This window comes from Sus scrofa, chromosome 5 (assembly GCF_000003025.6).
Source record: "Sus scrofa isolate TJ Tabasco breed Duroc chromosome 5, Sscrofa11.1, whole genome shotgun sequence".
NCBI classification, from domain to species: domain Eukaryota; kingdom Metazoa; phylum Chordata; class Mammalia; order Artiodactyla; family Suidae; genus Sus; species Sus scrofa.
The window spans coordinates 33,937,473-33,960,869 of record NC_010447.5 but is presented as its reverse complement, the minus strand read 5'-3'; the positions used below and the strand labels follow the sequence as shown (position 1 = coordinate 33,960,869).

General features: G+C 41.9%; 1 protein-coding gene across 5 annotated transcripts in view; it reads left to right on the top strand.

The window, feature by feature from the left end:
• BEST3 (bestrophin 3) overlaps window positions 3,699-23,397 on the top strand; it is a 47,199-nt gene continuing 27,500 nt past the window's right edge. The window contains exons 1-4 of one of the 5 annotated variants that reach the window (XM_003481658.4): window positions 3,701-4,480; window positions 6,609-6,789; window positions 10,296-10,390; window positions 10,857-11,090. In XM_003481658.4, the coding sequence (XP_003481706.1) occupies window positions 6,638-6,789; window positions 10,296-10,390; window positions 10,857-11,090 (481 nt within the window). In that variant the 5' untranslated portion in view covers window positions 3,701-4,480; window positions 6,609-6,637. Of the gene's footprint in view, window positions 4,481-6,608; window positions 6,790-10,295; window positions 10,391-10,856; window positions 11,091-23,397 lie in introns of all 5 variants that reach the window. The other 4 variants (XM_013997720.2, XM_021091976.1, XM_013997718.2 and 1 more) reach the window with 4 other exon arrangements.

The following is a 23,397-nucleotide window of genomic DNA, read 5'->3' as shown; positions in this document are numbered from 1 at the left end:
TTAACTTTGCAATGTGGTATTTGTTGGATATTTTGAAATTTGCTCTCATGCCTTATCCCTTCTAATGAGTTGATTTCCAAATGGCATCTTTCAGTACCGGTTAGAAATAACCACCAGAGCGTAACAATGGGAGTTGGTTTAGTCAATCCAATCATTATTGATTAATTTGAATTTAGAATGCTATATCAACCATTACTTAGTCATTCCTCAAAACAGCTCCATGGCAAAGACGAACATAATTACCCCTATTTAAAAGTGAGACCATGGGAGTTCTCTGGTGGCTCAGTGGGTTAAGGATCTGGCATTTTCACTGCTGTGGCGCAGGTTCAGTCCCTGATCTGGGAACTTCCACATGCCTTGGACACAGCCAAAAAGTAAAAATAAGAAATAAAACCGAGGGATTACCCGCTGTGGCACAGCAGAAATAAATCCAGCTAGCATCCATGAGGATTCGAGTTCAATCCCTGGCCTTGCTCAGTGGGTTGGGGATTTGGCATTGCCTAAGCTGTGGTGTAGGTTGCAGACTTGGCTCGGATCCCTCATTGCTGTGGCTGGGGTATTGCAGCTGCAGCTCCGGTTTGACCGCTAGCCTGGGAACCTCCAAATGCTGCTGGTGGAACCCTAAAAAACAAAAAAGAAAAGAAAAAAAGAAATAAAAGTGAGACCAGCCAATAGCACCCCATAGAGGAGGCCAATTCCTCCAGTTATGCAGTCATGACTGCTGGGAATCAGGCCACATTTCAGGGCCACAGCACATCCAAAAAGACATGCAAGAGTGGGAATTTTTTTAAATAGCTCCAACGTTTCTATTTCATAAGCACTTGAGTTTCAATTTGCTCGAACTCTACAATGTTGATCGGCCTTGCAAACCTTTCTAAATGCAAACTCAAGTCTTTCCACCCACTTTTCACTGAAACGCAAATATAAAATGTGCAACAGTGTATATACTTTTAAAATGTTCACAAACTCCCCCAAATGTACTAACAGAAGTATCACAGTGACAAGGTGATAATCAAATGACAAAAAGACAAATACATATTCAATATCCAGTACGCACAGAGCTCTGTGCTGGACCTATGATCAGGGACGGGGATGAGAAACCAGACACCAACAACTCTGTCTTTGCTGTGAGGTACTTCTAGTTTGATAGAGAAATAAGTCAAGTGCATATAAAAGTTAAAAATACTGTAGAAAGGAAATTCCTTGTGGCGCAGGTGGCAACTGTGGTGTGAGTTCAATCCCTGGCCCAGGAGCTTCCACATGCCGCAAGTGCAGACAAAAAAAGAAGAATACTGTAGAAAAACTCTCAAATGTATTTTCTTTCAACTTTATTTTCTTCTTCTTCTTCTTATGTTGTCTTTTTAAGGCCACACACCTGGCACATGGAGGTTCCCAGGCTAGGCGTCAAATCAGAGCTGTAGCCGCCAGCCTATACTACAGCCACAGCCACGCAGGATCTGAGTCGCGTCTGCTACCTACACCACAGCTCACGGCAACGCCAGATCCTTAACTCACTGAGTGAGGCCAGGGATTGGAACCTGCGTTCTCATGGAGGCTTGTCAGATTCCTTTCCTTTGAGCCACCACAGGAACTCCTTTTTCAATTTTAGAAGGAGCATCTTTTTTCTATATCTTTCTCCACAAAAATTTTTTTTCACAGTCATTTTATTTAAACTTAAGGTGCAGAGCATAAAATGGGAAAAAGAAAATCTATTCAGCAAGAATTGCTGGGAAACCTGGACAGCTGCATGCAAATCAATGAAACTAGAACACACCCTCACACCACGCTCAAAAATAAACTCAAAATGGCTGAAAGACTTAAATATAAGACAAGACACCATCAAACTCCTGGAAGAGAACACAGGCAAAACATTCTCTGACATCAACCTCATGAATATTTTCTCAGGTCATCTCCCAAGGCAACAGAAATAAGAGCAAAAATAAACCAACGGGACCTAATCAAACTGACAAGATTTGCACAGCAAAGGAAACCAAAAAGAAAACAAAAAGACAACTTACAGAATGGGAGAAAATAGTTTCCAATGATGCAACGGACAAGGGCTTAATCTCTAGAATATACAAGCAACTTAAACAAGTCAACAGCAAAAAAGCCAAACATCCAATGGAAAAATGAGCGAAAGACCTCAAGGAAGATATACAGATGGCCAACAAGCACATGAAAAAATGCTCAATATCACTGATTATTAGAGAAATGCAAATCAAAACTACTATGAGGTACCACCTCACACTAGTAAGAATGGCCATCTTTAATAAGTCCATAAATAACAAGTGCTGGAGGGGTTGTGGAGAAAAGGGAACCCTCCTGCACTGTTGGTGGGAATGTAAGCTGGTACAGTGTGGAGAACAGTATGGAGGTACCTTAGAAATCCATACATAGAACTACCATATGACCCAGCAATCCCACTCTTGGGCATATATCCAGACAAAACTTTCCTTGAAAAAGACACATGCACCCGCATGTTCATTGCAGCACTATTCGCAATAGCCAAGATATGGAAATGACCCAAATGTCCACTGACAGATGATTGGATTAGGAAGATGTGGTATATATACACAATGGAATACTACTCAGCCACAAAAAAAGAACAAAATAGTGCCATTTGCAGCAACATGGATGGAACTAGAGACTCTCATCCTGAGTGAAATAAGTCACAAAGAGAAAGACAAATACCATATGATATCACTTATAACTGGAATCTAATATATAGCACAAATGAATGTTTCCACAGAAAAGAAAATCATAGACTTGGAGAATAGACTTGTGGCTGCCTGGGGGGAAAGGGAGGGAGTGGGAAGGATCTGGAGCTTGGGGTTAACGGATGCAATCTATTGCTCTTGAAATGGATTTACAATGAGATCCTGCTGTGCAGCATTGAGAACTATGTCTAGATGCTTACACTGCAACACAACAATGGGAGGAAAAACTATGTATACATGTATGTGTAACTTGGTCCCCACGCTGTACAGCGGGAAAAAAAAATTAAATAATAATAATAAAAAATAAAATAAACTTAAGGTGCAGTACTTGGTACACACGTTACTTTAGAAAGTTGGAGCACTTCCAGGAATTGACCCTGAGATTATTTATTTAGTTATTCAAATGCCCATGGGAGTTCCCATTGTGGCTCAGCAGGTTAGGGACCTGACATTATCTCTGTGAGGATGCAGCTTTGATCCCTAGCCTCACTCAGAGGGTTAAGGATCTGGTGTTGCCACATTCTCAGCAAAGGTCTCAGATGCGGCTCAGATCTGGTATTGCTGTGGTCGTGGCGTAGGTAGCAGCTACAGCTCCCATTTGACCCCTGGTCCAGAAACTGCCATATGCCATAGGTGCAGCTGTAAAAAGGAAAAAAAATAAAGAATGCCCATGAACTCTCTTCTTCAAGAAGGAGGAGTTCCTGTCGCGGCTCAGTGGTTAACGAATCCAACTGGGAACCATGAGGTTGCGGGTTCGATCCCTGCCCTTGCTCAGTGGGTTAAGGATCCAGCTGTGGTGTAGGTTGCAGACGTGGCTAGGATCCCGCGTTGCTGTGGCTCTGGCGTAGGCCAGTGGCTACAGCTCCGATTGGACCCCTAGTCTGGGAACCTCCATATGCCACGGGCGTGGCCCTCAAAAGACAAAAAAAAAAAGTAGGAAAATATGGGCGCACAACCAACCTAAGAGAAACCAACCATTTTGAATAATTAAAGCATGTTTCTAGCTGACCATGGAAGAATAACACATATAATGAATCAGTGTGTTATCATTTTCCACTACTATAAGCCATCACATGATGTATTAATTCTCTATGCTTTTCTAAAACACACACACACATACACCACACTCTTAAATATACATGCCTGTTGTTTTTAACAGAAGAGCATCCTCAGTATGTCTCAAATAGTGAAAAATCCTGTTTATATTCTTGCCAGCCCCAGTTTATGCTTTACAAGAATTTATTCTTCCTTTTAAGACCCACAGGGTATCCTAATCCCCCCCCCTTTTTTTCTTTTTTTTTTTTTTTTTTTTTGGCTGGTAGAGCCTCTGCACTTTAGGGGCAAATGGCTCTTTCTTCCTTGATCCCAAGGCAGAGTCAAAATGAAAAATAACAGACTTAAATGACCAGCCTCCTTCACGTCACCTCCGACTTCTCCTCATTCAAAGGGGTAGCTTGGGCGGCAGGTGGAGTTATAATTATAGATTAAAAAAAGCCGGATCAGCAGCTGTTGCTCCTGTTTGTCCCTGGCTCTCACTGTCATCCATGGGCACCTTGGCATAAACAGGCCTCCACAAGTGGAAAGACATTTAACCCCTGTGCTTGTCACACTCTGGGTCCTCTCAGTGACCAAGAGAACAGAAAGAAAATCTGACTCTGCATGAGTGAGGGGTAAACCGAGAGAGTGCAACTGCGACCCGAGGGCACCTCCGCCTGGAGCCTGGAGATTTTCTTTCCTGTTGGAGACTCTGAACCAAACAATAGGTTAGTGCACAGAGTATACCTATGCATTGAATTCCAACCTCTGCTCTAGGTGATCTTGGTTTTTCCGACAGAGCTTAAGTAGAAGGGTGAACTGTTCAAAGAAAGAGTTCTTTGAGGACTTACACTCTGGTGCCCATGAGAAGAAATTATGAAATGGGCTTAATATATATAGATTATGCTCCTCTCCCAATTTTGGCTGTATTCACATGAGACAGACAGACAAGGTGAAGCTAGAAAAGTGAAACCATTTTTTTGTGGTGTGAGTCCCATCCTTTCGTAATGCCACTTACTTTTGCCAAAAAGCCCTGGTTTCTGTCTTAAAATCAGTAATGTTGAAGGCTTAGGTTGGTGATTCCTATATATTCACTATATATATAGTGAATATAAGCTACAGAGTTTTTTTTCTTTTTAAGGGAAACTAGGCAAATGAGAGTTGGCTTGGTTCCTTACCTCTGAATAAAGACAAAATTTCCTTGTTTATGGTCAAATGTGTGCTGTAGGCTACTTTATAAAAGAAATCTGCTATACAGTTTATTACTTATGTCTAGCACCATTCTACCTAAAAACGCCATAATTTCAGTCTAAGTAGCTCTGTAAGACTCTCCTCATAGATCCTTTTGAAATCAAAAGTCTTCAAAGACATCTCATTTTCCTCTGTGTATGCTCTGTGTTAGCTCATGGAGCAGCATTTTCAAAGTTTAGCTTTGGGGCATCTTCGTAAAATCTGCATGATTAGTGTCTTGGTGAAAAGCAATGGAATGCCAGAGAACTCACTGAAAACTAGGGTTTGGGGCCCAGTTCTCATCCTACCCACATCTGTGGAACAGATCCAAGTGGAAAGAGTCTTAAATAATGTCCTCATTTTTTTTTTTCAGCTTCAAGCTGAAAGTGACCCATCCCTAAGCATTTTACGTGAGACTTTTCAATGGGAAAATGCACCTTACTTAGCATCACTGAGGTCCAACATTTCATCTACCTTTTGAAGTGCAGAGTGCTAACCATGCACTCAAGAGCTCCACTAGAGACCCAATTTAATTAAAACCATCAAAAGTAACCCACCAGGAGTTCCGTCGTGGTGCAATGGTTAACGAATCCAACTAGGAACCATGAGGTTGTGGGTTCGATCCCTGCCTTTGCTCAGTGGGTTAACGATCCAGCTGTGGTGTAGGTTGCAGACGCGGCTAGGATCCCGCGTTGCTGTGGCTCTGGCGTAGGCTGGTGGCTGCAGCTCTGATTGGACCCCTAGTCTGGGAACCTCCATATGATGCAGGAAGCTGCCCTAGAAAAGGCAAAAAGACAAAAAAAAAAAAAAAAAAAGTAACCCATCAGTTAAATTCCTACAAGGGGCTTGCTTCATTCCAACAATGTCTCCTGATTTCTGAGAGCCATAACTTCCTTTTAGGAAATTTAGGGGTGAAACAAATACCTCTTTATACACTTTAACCCAAACAATAAGTTCGGACACTGCTTTTGAAAATGTCAGTTAATATAGCACATCAGTACCTCAGATTTTCCTATGGATTAAGAAAATAAATGATGATGATATTACAATGTCTCTCATATACTTCATTTGTTCCTTCAAATATTTATTGAGCAATGGCTATAATAATTTCAAAATAATATTTAGTAATGAGGAGTTCCCACTGTGGCTCAGCAGTAATGAACCTGACTAGGTATCCATGAGGACAGGGGTTTGATCCCCAGCCTCACTCAGTGGGTTAAAGATCTGGTGTTGCTGTGAGCTTCGGTATAGGTCGCAGACATGGCTTGGATCCCGCATTGCTGTGGCTATGGTGTAGGCTGGCAGCTGGAGCTGAGTTGACCCTTAGCCTGGGAACTTCCATATTTCCATATGCCTCGGGTGTGGACCTGAAAAAAAAAAAAAAAAAAAAGGCAATGAAAACAAGTTTAAGATTTCTAAGATTTTTTTTTTCAAAACACTCCTTTCTTCCCCTTTTCTGCTGAAAGATTTAGTACTGAGATGGTGGTTATCTCCAAATTCCAAATTATTCAAGCTGAAAAAGTAGAGAGGGCTGACTGGTTGCTGGCTAGGCTTTCTTTTGAGATACAGATTCGTTTTGTCTTAAACATTGCTTTTTACTTGTGTTTTGTCTTCTTGCTCTTCTAGAAAAAAAAAAAAAAAAAACACTATCCAAGATGACTGTCACTTACTCCAGTAAAGTAGCAAATGCGACTTTTTTTGGATTTCATAGGTTACTCCTCAAGTGGAGAGGCAGCATCTACAAACTACTGTACAGGGAATTTATTGTCTTTGCTGTTCTTTACACAGCAATAAGTTTGATGTACAGGTACTTTCCTTTGCATGTGTCCTTAAATGGCATCAAATCGCATATAAGAATACAGCCTCAAAAATCCAAGCCCTTTGGTTGCTGCTGACTTTTGCATTATGTAACCTCCTCCTTTGCATGATCCTCTGTTGCCTCCTCCCTGGGACATGGTATTTTAATTCACATCTAACCATTTTCAGAATGGTAAAGAGACGCTAACCATCAGGTTCAGGTGGCTCTCATTCCAGCCCCATTTAATTGGTCACAAAGAGGTATTAGTCGCACTTCAAGAATTTCACTATAGGCATAAAACAAAAAAATTCATACCTAGATCCTAGATCCTCACTAAGTGATGATGTTGAATGGCAGAGTCTACAGACAAATAATTATTTATGCCTCTCTCAGCTATACCATTCAGAGGAGTTCCCGTCGTGGCTCAGTGGTTAACGAATCCGACTAGGAACCATGAGGTTTCAGGTTCCATCCTTGGCCTTGCTCAGTGGGTTAAGGATCCAGCATTGCCATGGGCTGTGGTGTGGGTTGCAGATGAGGCTCGGATCTGGCATTGCTGTGGCTCTGGTGTAGGCCAGTGGCTAGAGCTCCGATTCGACCCCTAGCCTGGGAACCTCCATATGTTGCGGAAGTGGCCCAAGAAATGGCAAAAAGACAAAAAGACAAAAAAAAAAAAAAAAAAAAAAAAAAAAAACAACTATACCATTCAGAGTTTGCATTTCTGATTGGACAGGTTGTAGCGACCACCTACATAATTAACATGTTCATGAACAGTGTATATTGGGCAACTTTCCTTCCTTTTCCTGGAATGATGAAATCTTTCCCAAGATGGTGCCCCCAACCTCCCCAGTATCTCAATTAAAGAAAAGGCCTGAAACCTAATTTCTTTTCTTTATATCTTCTGAGTTCCAGGCACATTATATTGGCAAAAGAAGATGTTTACTCTTTATAACATCAGAGCCTATGCCCATCAGATTGACAGGAAATCTGAGCGCTATCATGTCCAAGAAATACTTTTATAACTAAAAATTGGAATCTTGATAACATTTTATCCATATTACAACAGGGAAGCTTTATGAGTTTTTTAAAATTAATATTGATTGCATACATTTCTTCTCTGGGGGAAGTTAAAACTTAAAATAGAAAAGCTAAAGGTTTTTGAGGCTGTATCTCTGCCTTTTCTGTGTACCTCTGTTTGTCCTTGTCCTTCCGCGTACAGTGAACAAATTTGTGTACGGTTGCTCTCACCTGCCTCCTTCCTTGCAGCGCCAGGACCCTATGTGAAGAAGGGACTTAATATGTCTGGCTGTTAATGACCAAAAGTAGAATAGAAGAGCTATTTTGCTACACATCAAAACTATAGTCCCAAACAAATGTATATATGGGTATACATTTTGGCAAAGTATCTTTAAAAGGAAAGTTTATTAAAAACCTCTAATCATTTTTCAGACATGTCTTCTAAATGTGATATTATTTTGACAGTTTATTTATGTGTCACCTAATCTTTCAAAATATGAAATGGTGGAAGACACATGACGTTTCAGGCTAATTGTCTCATTAGTTTATTTTTACTAATGTGAATTTATTCCTGCTACTGCTTCTTAGAATAGAATAGCTCTTAGAACAGTTGCATCGCAGCCAAAAATGCTCCATGGGGCCTTAACTTTGGCTTCAACATCTTATTTATACCCCACAAAATTGTATGCACATATTTTTCCTAAAGACAGCAGAGTGCTTACATGTATAACAATAGTCAAGTCATTTTTCATTTTTTAAAGTTTAACCATAAAAGCTTATTAAAATAGATCCTTCTATCATGATCAAAGCTCTACCAAGGACTACAGGCTGAATTTGTCACAACAGTCAGATATACCTGTAGACAAATATAGACATAGTTTCATTCTCATGCCTACTCATGACCCTAGATTTTTTTAATCCTATTATAAGCAAATAGCAAAAAAATCATAATACAGAACCAGAATTCATTACCATATATAAGAGTTTGATTATATCTCTTTTTATTTTGGGATGGATTTGACAAAATAATCACTGTAGTACTTTCCAGCTAGCAAAATTTCTATGTGTCCATTAGCTAAATTTTTTTTCTTATGGCCAATTACTAATAAGAGCTACCACTTTATTACTGATTAAGTATAACACCGTACACCAAGTGGTTTTATATATCATACATTCTTTAATCCTCATAGCATCCCTGATATATAGGTATTATTCTCTCCATTTATAAATGAGAAAACTGAGACTCAGAGAGATTTAAAAATATGCTCAAAATCCAAACCTGTAAGTGGCAGATCTGGGTTTCAAAACTGGCTCCATCAGACCCCATGGTCTGGACACATTTAAATCCTCTGACCATTTGTATTTGAGTACCAGAAACCTCTCTGGCTGTAACTTGTCCTCAGCAGGACCTTGATAGGCCTGTCGACCAGGCGATGCCTCTCTTGTCAGCTTTTCCTGACTTCAGAATTTCTGACAACTCCTCCAAAGCTGAGGTGGGAACTCCCAGCCCACCCTGCACCCCACACATCTTCTCGGTCACCTCCAGCTCCCACAGCTTCATCTTCGATCTCATGGGTGTCTCCCCGTCACCTCATTATCCCTCTGCTTCCTTCATCAATGCTCTACTGACCTAAATAAGCCTCTGAGATGTGTTATCATGAATATTTCCAAGGGATTCCTTCCTCCCTAGGAACAACTGCGTTCATTCATTTCTGCAGATTCATCTGTGTTGCTTCTCTTTCTGGATCCTGATCATTATTATTAACCTGCCTTCAGACATTTCTTCTGCTTCTGAATCTCCTCCTTGAAACATGAAAAGTCCATTCAATGGATTTGTGTTTAACACCAGAAAATGGGTTTGTGTCAGATCTATAATATAAATTTCAACATTTATATTATAGAAATATAGACCCACCAAATAGAACAATAAAAATCTTCATTTCTAACCGTTAAATCATGTTGTCTTATATTTTAAATAATTGTAGGCTTTAAAATAAATAGTTATAACACCCCTTGAAGTACGACACATATAATCAAGAATGTGCTAAGTAGCATATTCAGGAGAAAGTAAGACCAAAATGTCAAATTCAGGGTTATTACTCAACAATGACTTATAAGTATAATCCACTTAATTAAGACATTCTTTTTTTAAGTACACCTGATGAATAAAATTGAAAAACAGACTCTTTCAGAGGTATTCTGCTCCAAATCCAATGCATTAGTCATATGAAAATTTGAAAATAAAGTACCTAAAAATAAAGTGGTTAATATGTCTAACGGCCAGTAACATTAATGTACTAAAAAAGTTAGTACTTAAAACATTCAGCTGTTAAAAAGTTTTTGAGATACCTCAGCTTAGCTAGAAAAGAAAAAGTTATTGCTCCTTAAAAAACAAAATTGAGATTATTTGTGCTTAATTGTTTGCACTGAATGTCACTTGCAAAGCAGGTGCAGAAGTATAATATCATAAAGGGCTGTGCATTTTATTTTTGCTCCAGATTCTTACTTACAGGAGCCCAAAAACGTTACTTTGAAAAATTATCAATTTACTGTGACAGATATGCTGAACAAATTCCAGTAACCTTTGTGCTTGGTAAGTATAGGTCACACGCAGAATGCAGCCACACAGCTGTCTCCGTTAGGATTACACCGATGACTCTGCATGGGAGTGTTTCCAAGCTAAGAGGCATGCCTGAAAAGCCACTGCTTGCAATAGAACCAGAATCATCCACAAGGTTTACCGTCAGGGCTGCTTTTACTAAATTAACACCCAAACGAGTTTGAGGTAATAATCTGCTCTTGGACAATTAAGCTTCCTAGTCACTAACTCTCCATTTTTGCCATCAACATTTGAGTTCTAATACCCACTCACTGGGTGCTACAGCATTGCCAAGCACAAATGATATTATTTTTTTCTGGAGGGCAAAAATCATAAGATATGGATAACAACGTATTTTTACACCCCAATCCCTAAAAAGGCTAAAATTCTGCTAAAAACATCAGTGTCAACAACATGCCTGCAGTAAGAAATTCCTTTACAGTTTGCTGTTATTCTACAGGGTTTTATGTTACTCTGGTAGTGAACCGATGGTGGAACCAGTTTGTGAATCTGCCCTGGCCAGACAGGCTGATGTTTCTCATCTCCAGCAGTGTTCACGGAAGTGACGAGCACGGGCGCTTGCTCAGAAGGACACTGATGCGCTATGTCAATCTCACATCCCTGCTCATCTTCCGCTCAGTGAGCACAGCTGTGTACAAAAGGTTTCCGACGATGGACCACGTGGTTGAAGCAGGTACCGTGAATGACTTTTCCTTCCACGGGGCTCCCCTCGACCTTGATGAGACACTTCAAAGTTCCTTTGAAAGTTCCTTTTATGTTTTCATTCATTCAAGAAACTGACTGATTATTTACCATGTCCCAGAAACAGTCTTAAGAGGCAAAAATGACTAAGCCGTGATTCCTGCCCTCAAGGAGTTTATCGGGGGTGTAGAGCAAAGGAAGCAGCAGACAGTCTCAAATTAAGTTGTGCACAGTCACGTGGTCTTTAGGTAAATATAGTGATAATTGCCATATTTATTTAAACCATCTGTAACATTACCTTACATTTTCTAGCACTTTAAAATTTATGCACTTTCATAAATATTATTTCACTTGGATCTCAAAAAAACCATGAGAGACTCAGAAGGGTTATGACCTTTCCTAGATCATACAAGTAATCAGCAGGAGAGCCAAACTTTCAATTCAGGCTTGGAACTCCTAACATAATACTTTTCCCCGAACACAGCAGATTTGGAAGGAACCAGCAATGTGGGTTTTCATCTAGGCAGACCCTGAGAGGGTTGCTTGAATGGGGGTCTGTTGTCTCTCCTATTCCTCAAAGTAGATGCAGTTTTGTACCTGGGCTCCTGGACACAGGATGCTGAGGACAATCACGTTTGAAGGATGGTTCTCTTTGGTGTGTTAATATTTAGCAAAGAAGCTGGTAACTCAGCCTTCAAGGGGATGGGAATTAAATGAGATTGTTGGCATGAAGAAAATAAAAATGCATTGTTGTGCTGGGTTGTCACTGATAGATTTGAGAGTTCATGGGAATGTATCAGTGAATACACAGAAGATATAGGAACTATGAAATGATTCTGCCTTTATATTTACCATAGTCTCAAATTAGGTTGCTATTTCTAGTCTCCTTTTCTGAAATGTCCTTGAAAGTAATTTTTTAAGGAAGAGTAATTTTTGTTTATTTTCTGGAGTTTTCTTTGGCTTTTGTGGTTTGGTTTTGTCTTAGATGCACGATACCAGTGACTAAGAAGGCAGAGTAAGAGTTCAAATCCTTCCCCACCGCTTACCAACTGCATGACTTGTCTTTGTCTGAACTACTTACCCTGCCTATGCCCGTTTCCTCATCCATAAAATGAGTTTATAGTGGTCTATAATACCCTCTATCTCATATACCTCATAGGCTTGTTGTGAGGATTCAGTAAGTTAATATTTGCATCGTTAAAGCAGTACCTCGCTTGTGGTGTGACACGAGTTCTTGCTATTAATAATGAAATCATTTAGTACAACAGCATAACAGAGCCCTCTGGTCACTTGGGAAGACTCATTTGATATGACATCTTGGGTCTTCTTGATCTGTTATGACCAGGAGGCTATGAAAGTCAAGGCGCAAATAAGGAGGAAGGAGTGTAGAGGCTGTTTTTAGGGCTGCAGAGCAAGATGTGAGAAAGTAATGGGGCACAAGTACTTGGTTAAGGATTCAGAGGAGCATATAAAGGGCCTGGCAAATGCACGGGTATATTATGATGTAAAACCAGTCATAACTTAAACTAACTGCCGCTATTTATCCAAATGTAAAAGTGGAATACTGCTTCCAAATGACCAAGTTGAAATGCCTCTTGATAACCTCTTTTTTTTTTTTTTTTTTTTTTTTTGCCCTAATGTCTAAAGGATTCAATGCAATAAAAATTTCAACCTCTGAAAAAGTCCTAAAAACAAACGAGAAAGGTTTGGCCCGTTCCAAATGGATGAGTGAGTGCTAAAATTTACTTGCATGAATAAAGGTGACCTTTCTCTAGTCCTGACGCATCCTTGGAAGGAAGGGAGTGCATTCTGACAGAAATCAGACTCCAGGCCCAATTCTCAGAGCGCGTTTCATCCTCCCAGCATCCCCTTCATGTTAAAAGCACAGTGGGCGGCAGCCAGGGTGGCTGGCAATGGAGGAGCCTTTGGGGCCTCTGGTCAGACCTGAGCGCAAGGAGGCCTGAGCTGTGCTCAGGTCTGAGGGGCAAGTGGAAATGGCAAGATGAATGGGAGAATAATGTGAATTCATTTCCTTTAGGTGCCCTAAAGTCTCGCTCCTTATCAAACGCCTGCAAATGCCTGTCAGGTACTTGCATCCACCCTCTCCCTCTGGCCAAGGCATTCGGAATACTTGGATACTTGTCTAACCACAAGTACCCTCCAGCTGTTCCAAGGGCAATTCATTTGCCCCTTGATGTGCATTTAAACCAGTATATCTCAAGGTGTGATCTATTGACCCACAGCCTCTTTATGTCTTTTTTAATTTTTTAAAATTTTTTTGGTCTTTTTAGGGCCACACCTGCAGCATATGAAAGTTCCCAGGCTAGGGGCTGTATCGGAGCTGTAGCCGTTGGCCGACACCACAGCCACAGCAACACCAGATCCGAGCCATGTCTGCAATCTACACCACGGCTCACAGTGACACTGGATCCTTAACCCACTGAGCAAGGCCAGGGATCGAACCTGCAACCTCATGGTTCTTAGTCGGTTTTGTTAACCACTGCGCCATGATGGGAACTCCCAGGATGCTTATTTTTTTAAACCCTTTTTCTTACCCTTGGGGTAAAAGGCTTTAGCATCCACCAAATAATAATTCGTTACTAACAACAAAGCTGCAACAATTAAGAAAAGGGTGAATTCAAGATTCCAACCATGCTGGAGGCTCCAGAATGGCAGGGCAGCCTTGGGCAGCAGTCTGGTCAGAGGGTACCATCTAGGGCACTTGAATTTGAGCTGCCTGGACACAACAAGCATCATTCTCACTTCAATTTTCTGGTTAGTTTGTGTGGAACATCAGAAGGAGGAAGAAAACTGAGGGAAATCAGAGGGGGCTAAAGCCTTGCAAGTGCCCTCTGGGGCTGTCACTGATTTTCGAGGTATAAAGGTCTCTACTCTCTCTTTCATCCCTAAGTGTTTTCTCCAAAGGCAGAAAATGGGGTAATGGACCAGCTGGCCGGCAGGTACCCAAGGTTTGCCTATTAGGTGGTAGGGCAAAGATTCTGAGCCACTGCCTTCCAAGCTGGGGGCTATGCTTCAGGGGCAGGGTCCTTCCTGGCAGCCCCACCCCCAGCCACATGGGGGGGTACCCTCTCTGACTGGCATAGATTTACCTCCCTTCTGGCTCCTTGCCCCACTAGAGAGGGCTGACTCTGTCGGCACATGGGGACAGTTTCCAAGCTCTCCCAACGGGGCACATGCCTCTGCCACTCTCTGACTATCCTTGGCCTGTGCCAACGATTCTGGGAAGAACAGGAAGATCAGGGATGGCGGAAAGTGTTTGGCAGATGCCCTGAGCCCAGTGCCAGGGCACCTGCTCTGCCTGAGGATAGAGAGGGCCAGTGAGTAAAGCACAGGGGCCCCCAAGGAGCGGGGGCAAAAGCAGAAGGCAATGTTGAGGGCACAAAAGACCTCTTACCAGGTTTTGAACGTCCCTCCATAAAGCCACCTGTCAGGGAAAGTCCATGTTCTCAAACCTCAATGCACATTGGTTATTATTAAAAATCAATATTTCTAAAAATGCAGATCCTAAGATACCACTCCCAGAGGTCCTGATTCAGTTGGTCTAGGGTTGGGGTCCAGAAACTAGTATATTTAATAAGTTTCTGGAGACTCTGAGACAGGGAGGTTCCTGGATCATACTCAGAGACAATGGGCTTGAAGGCAATGGGAGTTTCCCTCCAACCTCTCTGTGTTGTTTGGGAGAGGGTCCCTGCCGCAAAGGTTCAGGACTGGTGGGAGGACAAGAGAGGGCAGAGAGAATGAAAGCCAGCATCTCCTTCTGGAGCATCTGGCAATTGCTTGACTAGAGCTGGCTGAGTTAGGTCACTCACCTACTTGTCCCTGAACATCCCTTACTTTGAAGTTGGACACTCAAGTCACATTATTCTGGGAAATTAAAAGACCATTATTCTGGGAAATACATAGGCTTTGATGTTACAGGTTAAATTTGTCTAATGAAAAATTAAACGTTCTTCTTATCCCCCATGCAAAATGTTGTTAAATTGCATTTGAGGAGTTCCTGTTGTGGCGCAGTGGTTAACGAATGTGACTAGGAACCATGAGGTTGCAGTTCAATCCCTGGCCTCGCTCAGTGGGTTAAGGATCTGGCGTTGCCGTGAGCTGTGGTGTAGGTTGCAGACACGGCTCGAATCCCTTGTTGCTGTGGCTCTGGCATAGGCTGGCAGCTGCAGCTCTGATTCGACCCCTAGCCTGGGAACCTCCATATGCTGCGGGAGTGGCCCAAGAAATGGCAAAAAGACAAAAAAAAAAAAAAAAAATTGCATGTGAGATTGTTTCCTTGAAAAAAATTTAAAGTTCTTTACTAATGTTCCCATGAAAATAGAGAAATAAAATTTTGAATGCAAAATAGCTACTTTGCTAAAAATTCCCTAAACTGGCCTTTAGCAAACAGTTACTTAGCAGAGGAGCTGCAACCCAGGAGTCTCTGTTATTTTCCCACTTGGCTACAAAGTTGCCCTGGAAAATTCCAGTCCTTTCAATCACCTGCCCTGAAAGATGTGGCTCATTCTAAGCCAAGTCAGAGGCACAATTCCAGATCTTTGCCAATTCAAGTGATGGCCTTAATTGAGTGCTTATGTCATGGGGTGAGACTGAATCAAAACATTTTATCTGGGGCTCCACAGTGATCAGAAGAAAATATTTCCTTTCAAAATTCCTCACCAGAAGCACCAAAATAGGTAATGGGAAATTAGATACATTCCTGTAAAAAAAGCATTACTAAATCTGCTGCTAAGTCTGCCATGCATTTGCTTATTTAACAAAGATTTATTATTGAGTGTATACAGTATGCCAAGCTGAGCCCTGGACTGCAGCTAAAAGCAAGAGTGGATATAGTCCCTGTCCTCAAGATCAGTAAAAATTACTACAAATCTTTCTACTATGAATCATTTTCAAAGAAAAGCCCAAATAAAATTTATGGCTGAATCTCACATCACTCCATTGCATTTCCATTTCTCTGAAACAGTTTCCTTCTGTGCTTGGTAGCTTACAAGAGTGGTTAAAAGACAGTAAAATTTGAGGAAAGGGCACTGTTTCATTTTCTTAAAGGCCTAGGATATTTTTTTGTTTGTTTTCAGGGCGACATCTGTGGCATATGGAAGTTCCTAGGCTAGGGGTCAAATCGGAACTGCAGCTGCCTGCCTACTCCACAATCACAGCAACGCCAAGATCTGAGCCACAGCTGTGACCCACGCCACAGCTTCAGCAATGCTGGATCCTGAACTCACTGAGCGAGCCCAGGGATCAAACCCGAATCCTCATGAATACTAGTCGGGTTCTTAACCCACCGAGCCACAATGGGAACTCCAAGGCCTGGAGTCTTAACATCAAGTGCCTTGAGCTTCTGCTCTGACAAGTGCGAGCCTGTGGAGACCCCATTAGAATTTTTAGCGACAGGTGTAAGGCATGAATACAACTGAGCAAGCTCCCAATTGTCAAATGGCCATTGAGATAAAAGTTCTAACTTTAGATGAACTGGCTGGAAAGCTAGCCCCGCACTTAGATCATTTAATCTGTGATCTCTTGCTAAATGGAATCAAATAGATTTTGTCTAATACTGACTTTCTGCCCTGTAGTCTGTAGTTTTTCCTGATGCATTCCGAGGCACTGGGGCTGCTTGGTCTCTTTGAAATCTCCCGCTGCTCTGTGTTACAGGAGAGATGATCAAGGGGTGGTGGTATTCATGGTTGTGCTGGCTTTTCCTCTGGTGGCTGTACTTTTACAGGCTGAGTCAATTATCTCTATAATCTCACATGATGAGCCCAGAAGAGATGGAATATCATCCTGTGAGTGAAACTTGACTCACCTATGCACAGTGGCTTTACATAGGAGAGAATCACCCTCCTTGAATTAATGCCATGGACGGGCAGTCTCTGCTCACGTCTGAGGTTCCCTCCAGCCCCGTGTTAGGGGTTAAGTCAAGATTTGCCAGAGTTCCCGTCGTGGCTCAGTGGTTAACTAATCCGACTAGGAACCGTGAGGTTGCGGCTTTGATCCTGGCCTCGCTCAGTGGGTTAAGGATCCGGCGTTGCTGTGAGCTGTGGTGTAGGTCTCAGATGCGGCCTGGATCTGGCGTTGCTGTGGCTCTGGCGTAGGCCGGCAGCTATAGCTCTGATTAGACCTCTAGCTTGGGAACCTCCATATGCCGAAGATGCGGCCCTGAAACAAAAACAACAACAACAACAAAAATAGAAGCCAGTCAATGCTTCTCTAGGTATGATCATAGACCACCATACTCACTGAGTTATCCAGGGTGCTTATTTAAATTGCAGGTTCCCAGACAGCCTGTGAAACCCGAATCTCTGGGGCTTGGGACCCAGAAATCCACTTTTACACAAGCGCGACAGAATCACTACATCTGACCTAGATCGGGAGGGCTGAAGTGGCCAGCTTGCTGCATGACCCTGCACAGGTTACAAAATGGACTTGCTAGGGATCTTTTAAAAATACTGAGGTCTGGCTGACACCCCTGGACATGGGGATTCAATAGGCTGACGCAGGAGTTTTTAAAATTCCCCAGACCGTTATAACATGCAGCAAAGTGGAGGAACCAAATGCACCAGAACGCATCTGTGAACTCTTCCAACTTTATCTGCAAATCGCCTCAGGTCTGTTTACCCAAAGCAAATGGAATTCTGGGCCACCTGGACAGGCGAGGAATTAAAAGCACTGATTTTGTGAATGATAGTTCCTGTGCGTCATGTGTAGAAGGTAGTGAACTACCAAACAGGATACGAATTTAGCGACAGCAATGTGGCTGACTAGGAATGTTTTGCTCACATTAGGGAGATGGAGGAGTTTCTCTGCCTCTGTTCAGACTCTGTTGCTACCCCCAGAAACTGATTTTACTCAACCATATCCATTTTTAGCCATTCAAACTGTGCGTTGTCACTTATTATTGGGTTCTTACGTCATTTTCATGGCTTTCGGCCAGCAATTTTTATGGAATGGAACAAAACAGGAAATATCAGAGAGCATCTCATTCAGAGGAGCCAATAATTGTTTGGGGAACTACATATATATCTTACTGTGGTTCAGGGTTAAAAAAAAAAACTCTGAATATTGCCCTCCTTGATGCCTTCACAATGGAATTCCATCTCTCTCTCTCAGTTCCATTTTGCCTCCTCTTGATTTTTCCCAGTTGACAAGGATTTCTAAACGTTTATCACTGAATTTAAAGAACAGCTGCAGTTGAATCTGGTGGCTTCGTTCCATTCATCTGGAAAGTACAGAGAGGAAAATGAGCCAGGCTTGTTGCAATGTTCCTGAAAAAGTCATCTCTCTGAGAAGAGCTCAGATGCTGAATGCACAACTTTCTCTTTCAGAAAGAATTGGCAATAAACCCATCCTGACTAAAAGTTTTGAGAAGCAGAGTGTTTAGCTCTTCTGCTAATAGAGCCTCATGAGCACTCTCTGCTTTAAAGGCAAAAGATATCTGCCTCAGCTTCGACTGAATCTGCCACTACCGGAGTATTATTTATTAATGGACTTAATTGGTCCTTTAGTTTGAAGGCAATAAAATTTTGCCTTAAAGTAGCAGATCCTACTCCATTAAACCACAATTCGAGTAGCATGTAGATACAGACATATAAATGTATGTGTGTGTGTGTGCGTGTGTGTGTGTGTTTACTCTGATTTGAAATATTAAGGAGAGGCTTTCTGGATAAGCAATATGAAAATTGCTGAGCAGAGCTAAACCAGCCAGAAAGTCGGAAGGAAAAGAGATAGAGTTCCCCTTAATGCTCAGAGGGTTAAGAACCCTACTAGTATCCATGAGGATGCAGGTTCTATCCCTGACCTTGCTCAGTGGGTTAAGGATTGCAGCATTGCCACAAGCTGTGCTATAGGTTGCAGACACGGCTGGGATCTGCTGTTGCTGTGGCTATGGCGTAGGCCTCAGCTGTAGCCCCCCTGTGACCCCTTAGCCCGGGAACTTCCATATGCCTCAGGGATATGCCCTAAAAAGAAAAGAGAGAGCAAGAGAAATTCAAGGCAGATGCAACGGCAGGATAGAACAGTGATGTCGGGGGTGTGGATAGGGTCTGTGGGAGCGTGGTGTGAAGACAGACCTGTGAAGGAGACTGGGCACTCTGAGGACCAGCCAACCGATGGTGCTGCCAAACTGTAGCAAATCAATACCTGCGGTTAACATAGCCTTGGAGATGAGGATGATGGACACATTCTAAATATATCATCAGTCTCTGGTTCAAATGGCCAGGAGCACTGATGAAGATAACATTCCATTTCATAACAAATGGCTCTTTGAATTTATTTGACCAACAATCTAGACTTGTCTTTCAATGGCCCAGTAACTGAATTCCCCAGAATGGGATTACTTTGGATAAAATGTGTAATCCTTCAGGAAATAACCAAAATCATTCTACCCATACACTCTTGGAGGACACACTAATGTCTGGTTCATCTTTCATGGCGCCTAGCAAAGTACTCAATAAATTTGGGCTGAACAGGAGTTTCTGCTGGGGCACAGCAGAAACAAATGCGACTAGGAACCATGAGGTTGCGGGTTCGATCCCTGGCCTTGCTCAGTGGGTTAAGGATCCGGTGTTGTTGTGAGCTGTGGTGTAGGTCACAGATGCGGCTCAGATCCCGAGTTGCTGTGGCTCTGGCATAGGCTGGTGGCTACAGCTCCAATTGGACCCCTAGCCCGGGAACCTCCACAGGCCGTGGGTGCGGCCCTAGAAAGCCAAAAAGCCAAAAATAAATAAATAAATAAACTTGGGCTGAACATTGAAAATACCTGCTTTCCTAGCTCTACATGTCTATTTCCAATCAGTGAGTGTGCTATATGGTGGAGGATGGGGTAGAGGGACCTAGCTCTCACTTTAGTGTTTGCATTAAATAAACCTCACTCTGCATATTTGCTTTCTGCTCAAAAGCCAAGAAGGGACTTGCCAGCACAATTTGATCCATACTCCTGAATAAAAAATAACCAGAGGTAAAGTTGTTCTTTGGTCAAATGACGGAGATTGCAGCCAGTGTATAAATGGGGTCATTTTGGTAATTGCACTCTAAATCCCAAGACTATAAGTGTTAGACAATTGATATGAAATGTCTGAGAATAGGTTTCCAGGGAAGCGGTGAAGGGTCATAGCAAGTCTTTAAAGCGTAGAGCCAAGACACATCAAGTTCATCTATTAACTTCTTGTCATCAGTTTTAATCACTCTATACAAGTCTTAAAAAACAAAACAAAACCAAAACCAGATCAGATCATCTGGATCATGCAACAACTTTGAAATGCACTGAGAAACAAGACGAAGAATTCTTAGGCTCATGCTTATTTTTGACCACCAGAGAAAGTCCAGTTACCCAAGCATGTGCAGACTCCTTCAAAGCTTATATAAATAACCCGAGTATTATCTAAGTAGTCTTTTGTTGGTAAATATTGGCTTTATAACTGTTACTCTCTTTACTGAATAAACAGAATCTTCATTCAGTGGGGAAGTGATTTTCAAACATCGTTGTAGGTCAGAATTTTCCTGCAGAGCTTAGTAAACATGCAACTGCCTGGACCCGATTTCATTAAATTACCCAGGAAGATTCAAAAGGATGCTTACGCTTGGACCTCACTTCAGACCAATTAAATCAAAATCTCTAGGGATAAGGTAAAAGCGCTGGTATTTTCTAAATGTATCCTAATAAGATTGTAAGGTGCAACATTAGGTCAAGAATTCCTGTCTTGTTGAGTCTGGTTTAGCAGGTGATGGTGGAGCCCAGCCCTCCCTATATATAACACCTGTCACAAGTGATTCAGACACCCATGATCTGTGGAACATATTCTCAAAGCACTGGCCTGGGTCACATCAAGGATCTAGGTAACTCCAAAACTCTCTGGATCAATGGGCGCACCTCACTTCTCCTTTGACTTCTTTTCTGTTATATCAACACCTCTTAAATAAAACTCAGTCTGGAGTTCCCATCATGTTCAGCAGAAACAAATCTGACTAGCAACCATGAGGATGCAGGTTCGATCCCTGGCCTTGCTCAGTGGGTTAAGGATCCATCATTGCTATGAGCTGTAATGTAGGTTGCAGATGCAGCTCGGATTTGGTGTTGCTGTGGCTGTGGGGTAGGCTGGCAGTTACAGCTCTGATTCAACCCCTCGCGTGGGAACCTCCATATGCCATGAGTGCAGCCCCAAAAAGACAAAAAAATAAAATAAAATAAATAAAACTCAGTCCATATCATAAGGAGGGAGGATTAACTTAAGCAGGAAAACCAGATTTATAAACCAATTACAGATGGCTAAGGACATAAATTGTGTCACATTAGAGCAAAGGTTGATTCTCATCTGAATGTGTTAGAATTTCACAAGCTAATGGTTGCATTTCTGAATCAAAAGTAACTCAAAATTCTTATCTAACAAAAGCCAGTTTTAAAAACAAGCTTTAATTCAGAAAACATTTGTATTAAATCATAATTAACCAGATGTTAAGTCCACTTCAACAGTCAAGGAGATAAGTACAGGGATAGTCACTGCAGCATTATTTTTAGCAGCAAAAAAATTTTAAAAACTTAAGTTAATTCAAAAGAGAACTAGTTATATAAAATACTGTACACACTTAACTAGAATGCAGCCATTATAAAGAATGATGTTATTCTCTATATATTAACAAAAAAGGAATTTCTAAGATGTAACCTGGAAAATAGAAGAAAATGGCAGGTACGTCTGAAGTATAAAGTCATTTGTGTTTTTAAAAATGTGGCCTATATGAAATCTGTGATGTTTCTCTGGAAAGACGCATAATAATCTGGTTGTAGTGATTTCCTTCAGGGAGGGAAAGTGTTTGGTTGGGAAAATGAGACTTACTTTCCCATTAATATTCTTTGTCCCTTTTGAAATTTTTTACCATTTAAATTACTCACTTTTTTCTTAAAAAGGTCAAGTGTAAACTGTAAGCTTTTGAAGTTCATCTTTTTTCTTTTTTCTTTTTATGGCCGCGCCTGTGGCATACAGAAGTTCCCGGGCTAGGGGTGGAATAGACACTGCGCCTGTGACCTACACAGTAGCTCGTGGCAACGGCAGATCCTTAACCCACTGAGCAAGGCCAGGGATCGAACCTGCATCCTCAAAGAGACAGTTTGGGGTTCTTAACAGGCTGAGCCACAACAGGAACTCCTGAAGCACATCCTTTTATGAACAAACCCTGGTAGAGCAGACATTCAATAAATGTTTGTTAGAAATAGACCTGCTACCTTATTTCTCCTCTGCTATTATTCAAATCTCTTCTTTCTTTGGTGTGCAGGTGTGAGAGGTGAATAAATAAAGATTCACTAAATATATTATGCCTTGGCACTTACAGAGCACAAAGTATGTACTAAGCATTATGTTAACCTCTTGACATATGTACCCCATCTCAGGAACATACCCTTAGAAGTAGATTTTATCATCTCTCTTTTACAAATGAAAAAAACTGAGGCTTAGAGAGGTCATTGCAAGCTCAAGCAAGTTTTGTTATACACACACACAAAGACACACAGACACCCCCCCACACACACACACATACTCATACAGAAACAAACACATATACTTATACAAAGATACCCCAAATCAAAGAAGCACTTTTAAGAGTTCCCATTGTGGCTCAGTGGGTAAGAACCCAACACAGTGCCTATGAGGATGCGGGATCAGTCCCTGGCCTTGCTCAGTGGCTTAAGGATCCAGGGTTGCCACAAGCTGTGGCGTGGGCCAAAGATGCAGCTCCAATCTGGTGTGGCTGTGGCTGTGGCATAGTCCTCAGCTGCAGCTCCAATTCAAACCCTCACCCGGGAATTTCCATATGCCACAAGTGCAGCCCTAAACAAAAGAAAGAAAAAAAACACTTTTAAAGGACATGCAAAACGCTTTGGGGACTATGAAGATACTAGGCTCTTTGCTCTTCCAAAGAGCCTTAGCAGGGGGAACATTTATGTCTAACATTATTATAATACAAGGGAAGAGAGAGCACTGTGGTGGAGCTTTGAGGGGAGAAATCTCAGGAGATAAGAAGGAAGGGATCAAGGGGGGCTTCACAGAAGAGGACCTGGTTAAGTGGGAGCTTGAAAGGAAGTATCAGGAGGAAAAGTCATGTGATTCACATGGTCAGCACCATACTAAGAGCTTTGTATACATTCTTTTTTTTTTCTTTTTAGGGCCAAACCCACGGCGTATGGAAGTTCCCAGGCTAGGGGTTGAATCGAGCTGCGGCTGCTGGCCTACACCACAGCCACAGCAACTCCAAATAAGAGCCACATCTGTGACTTATGCCATAGCTCATGGCAA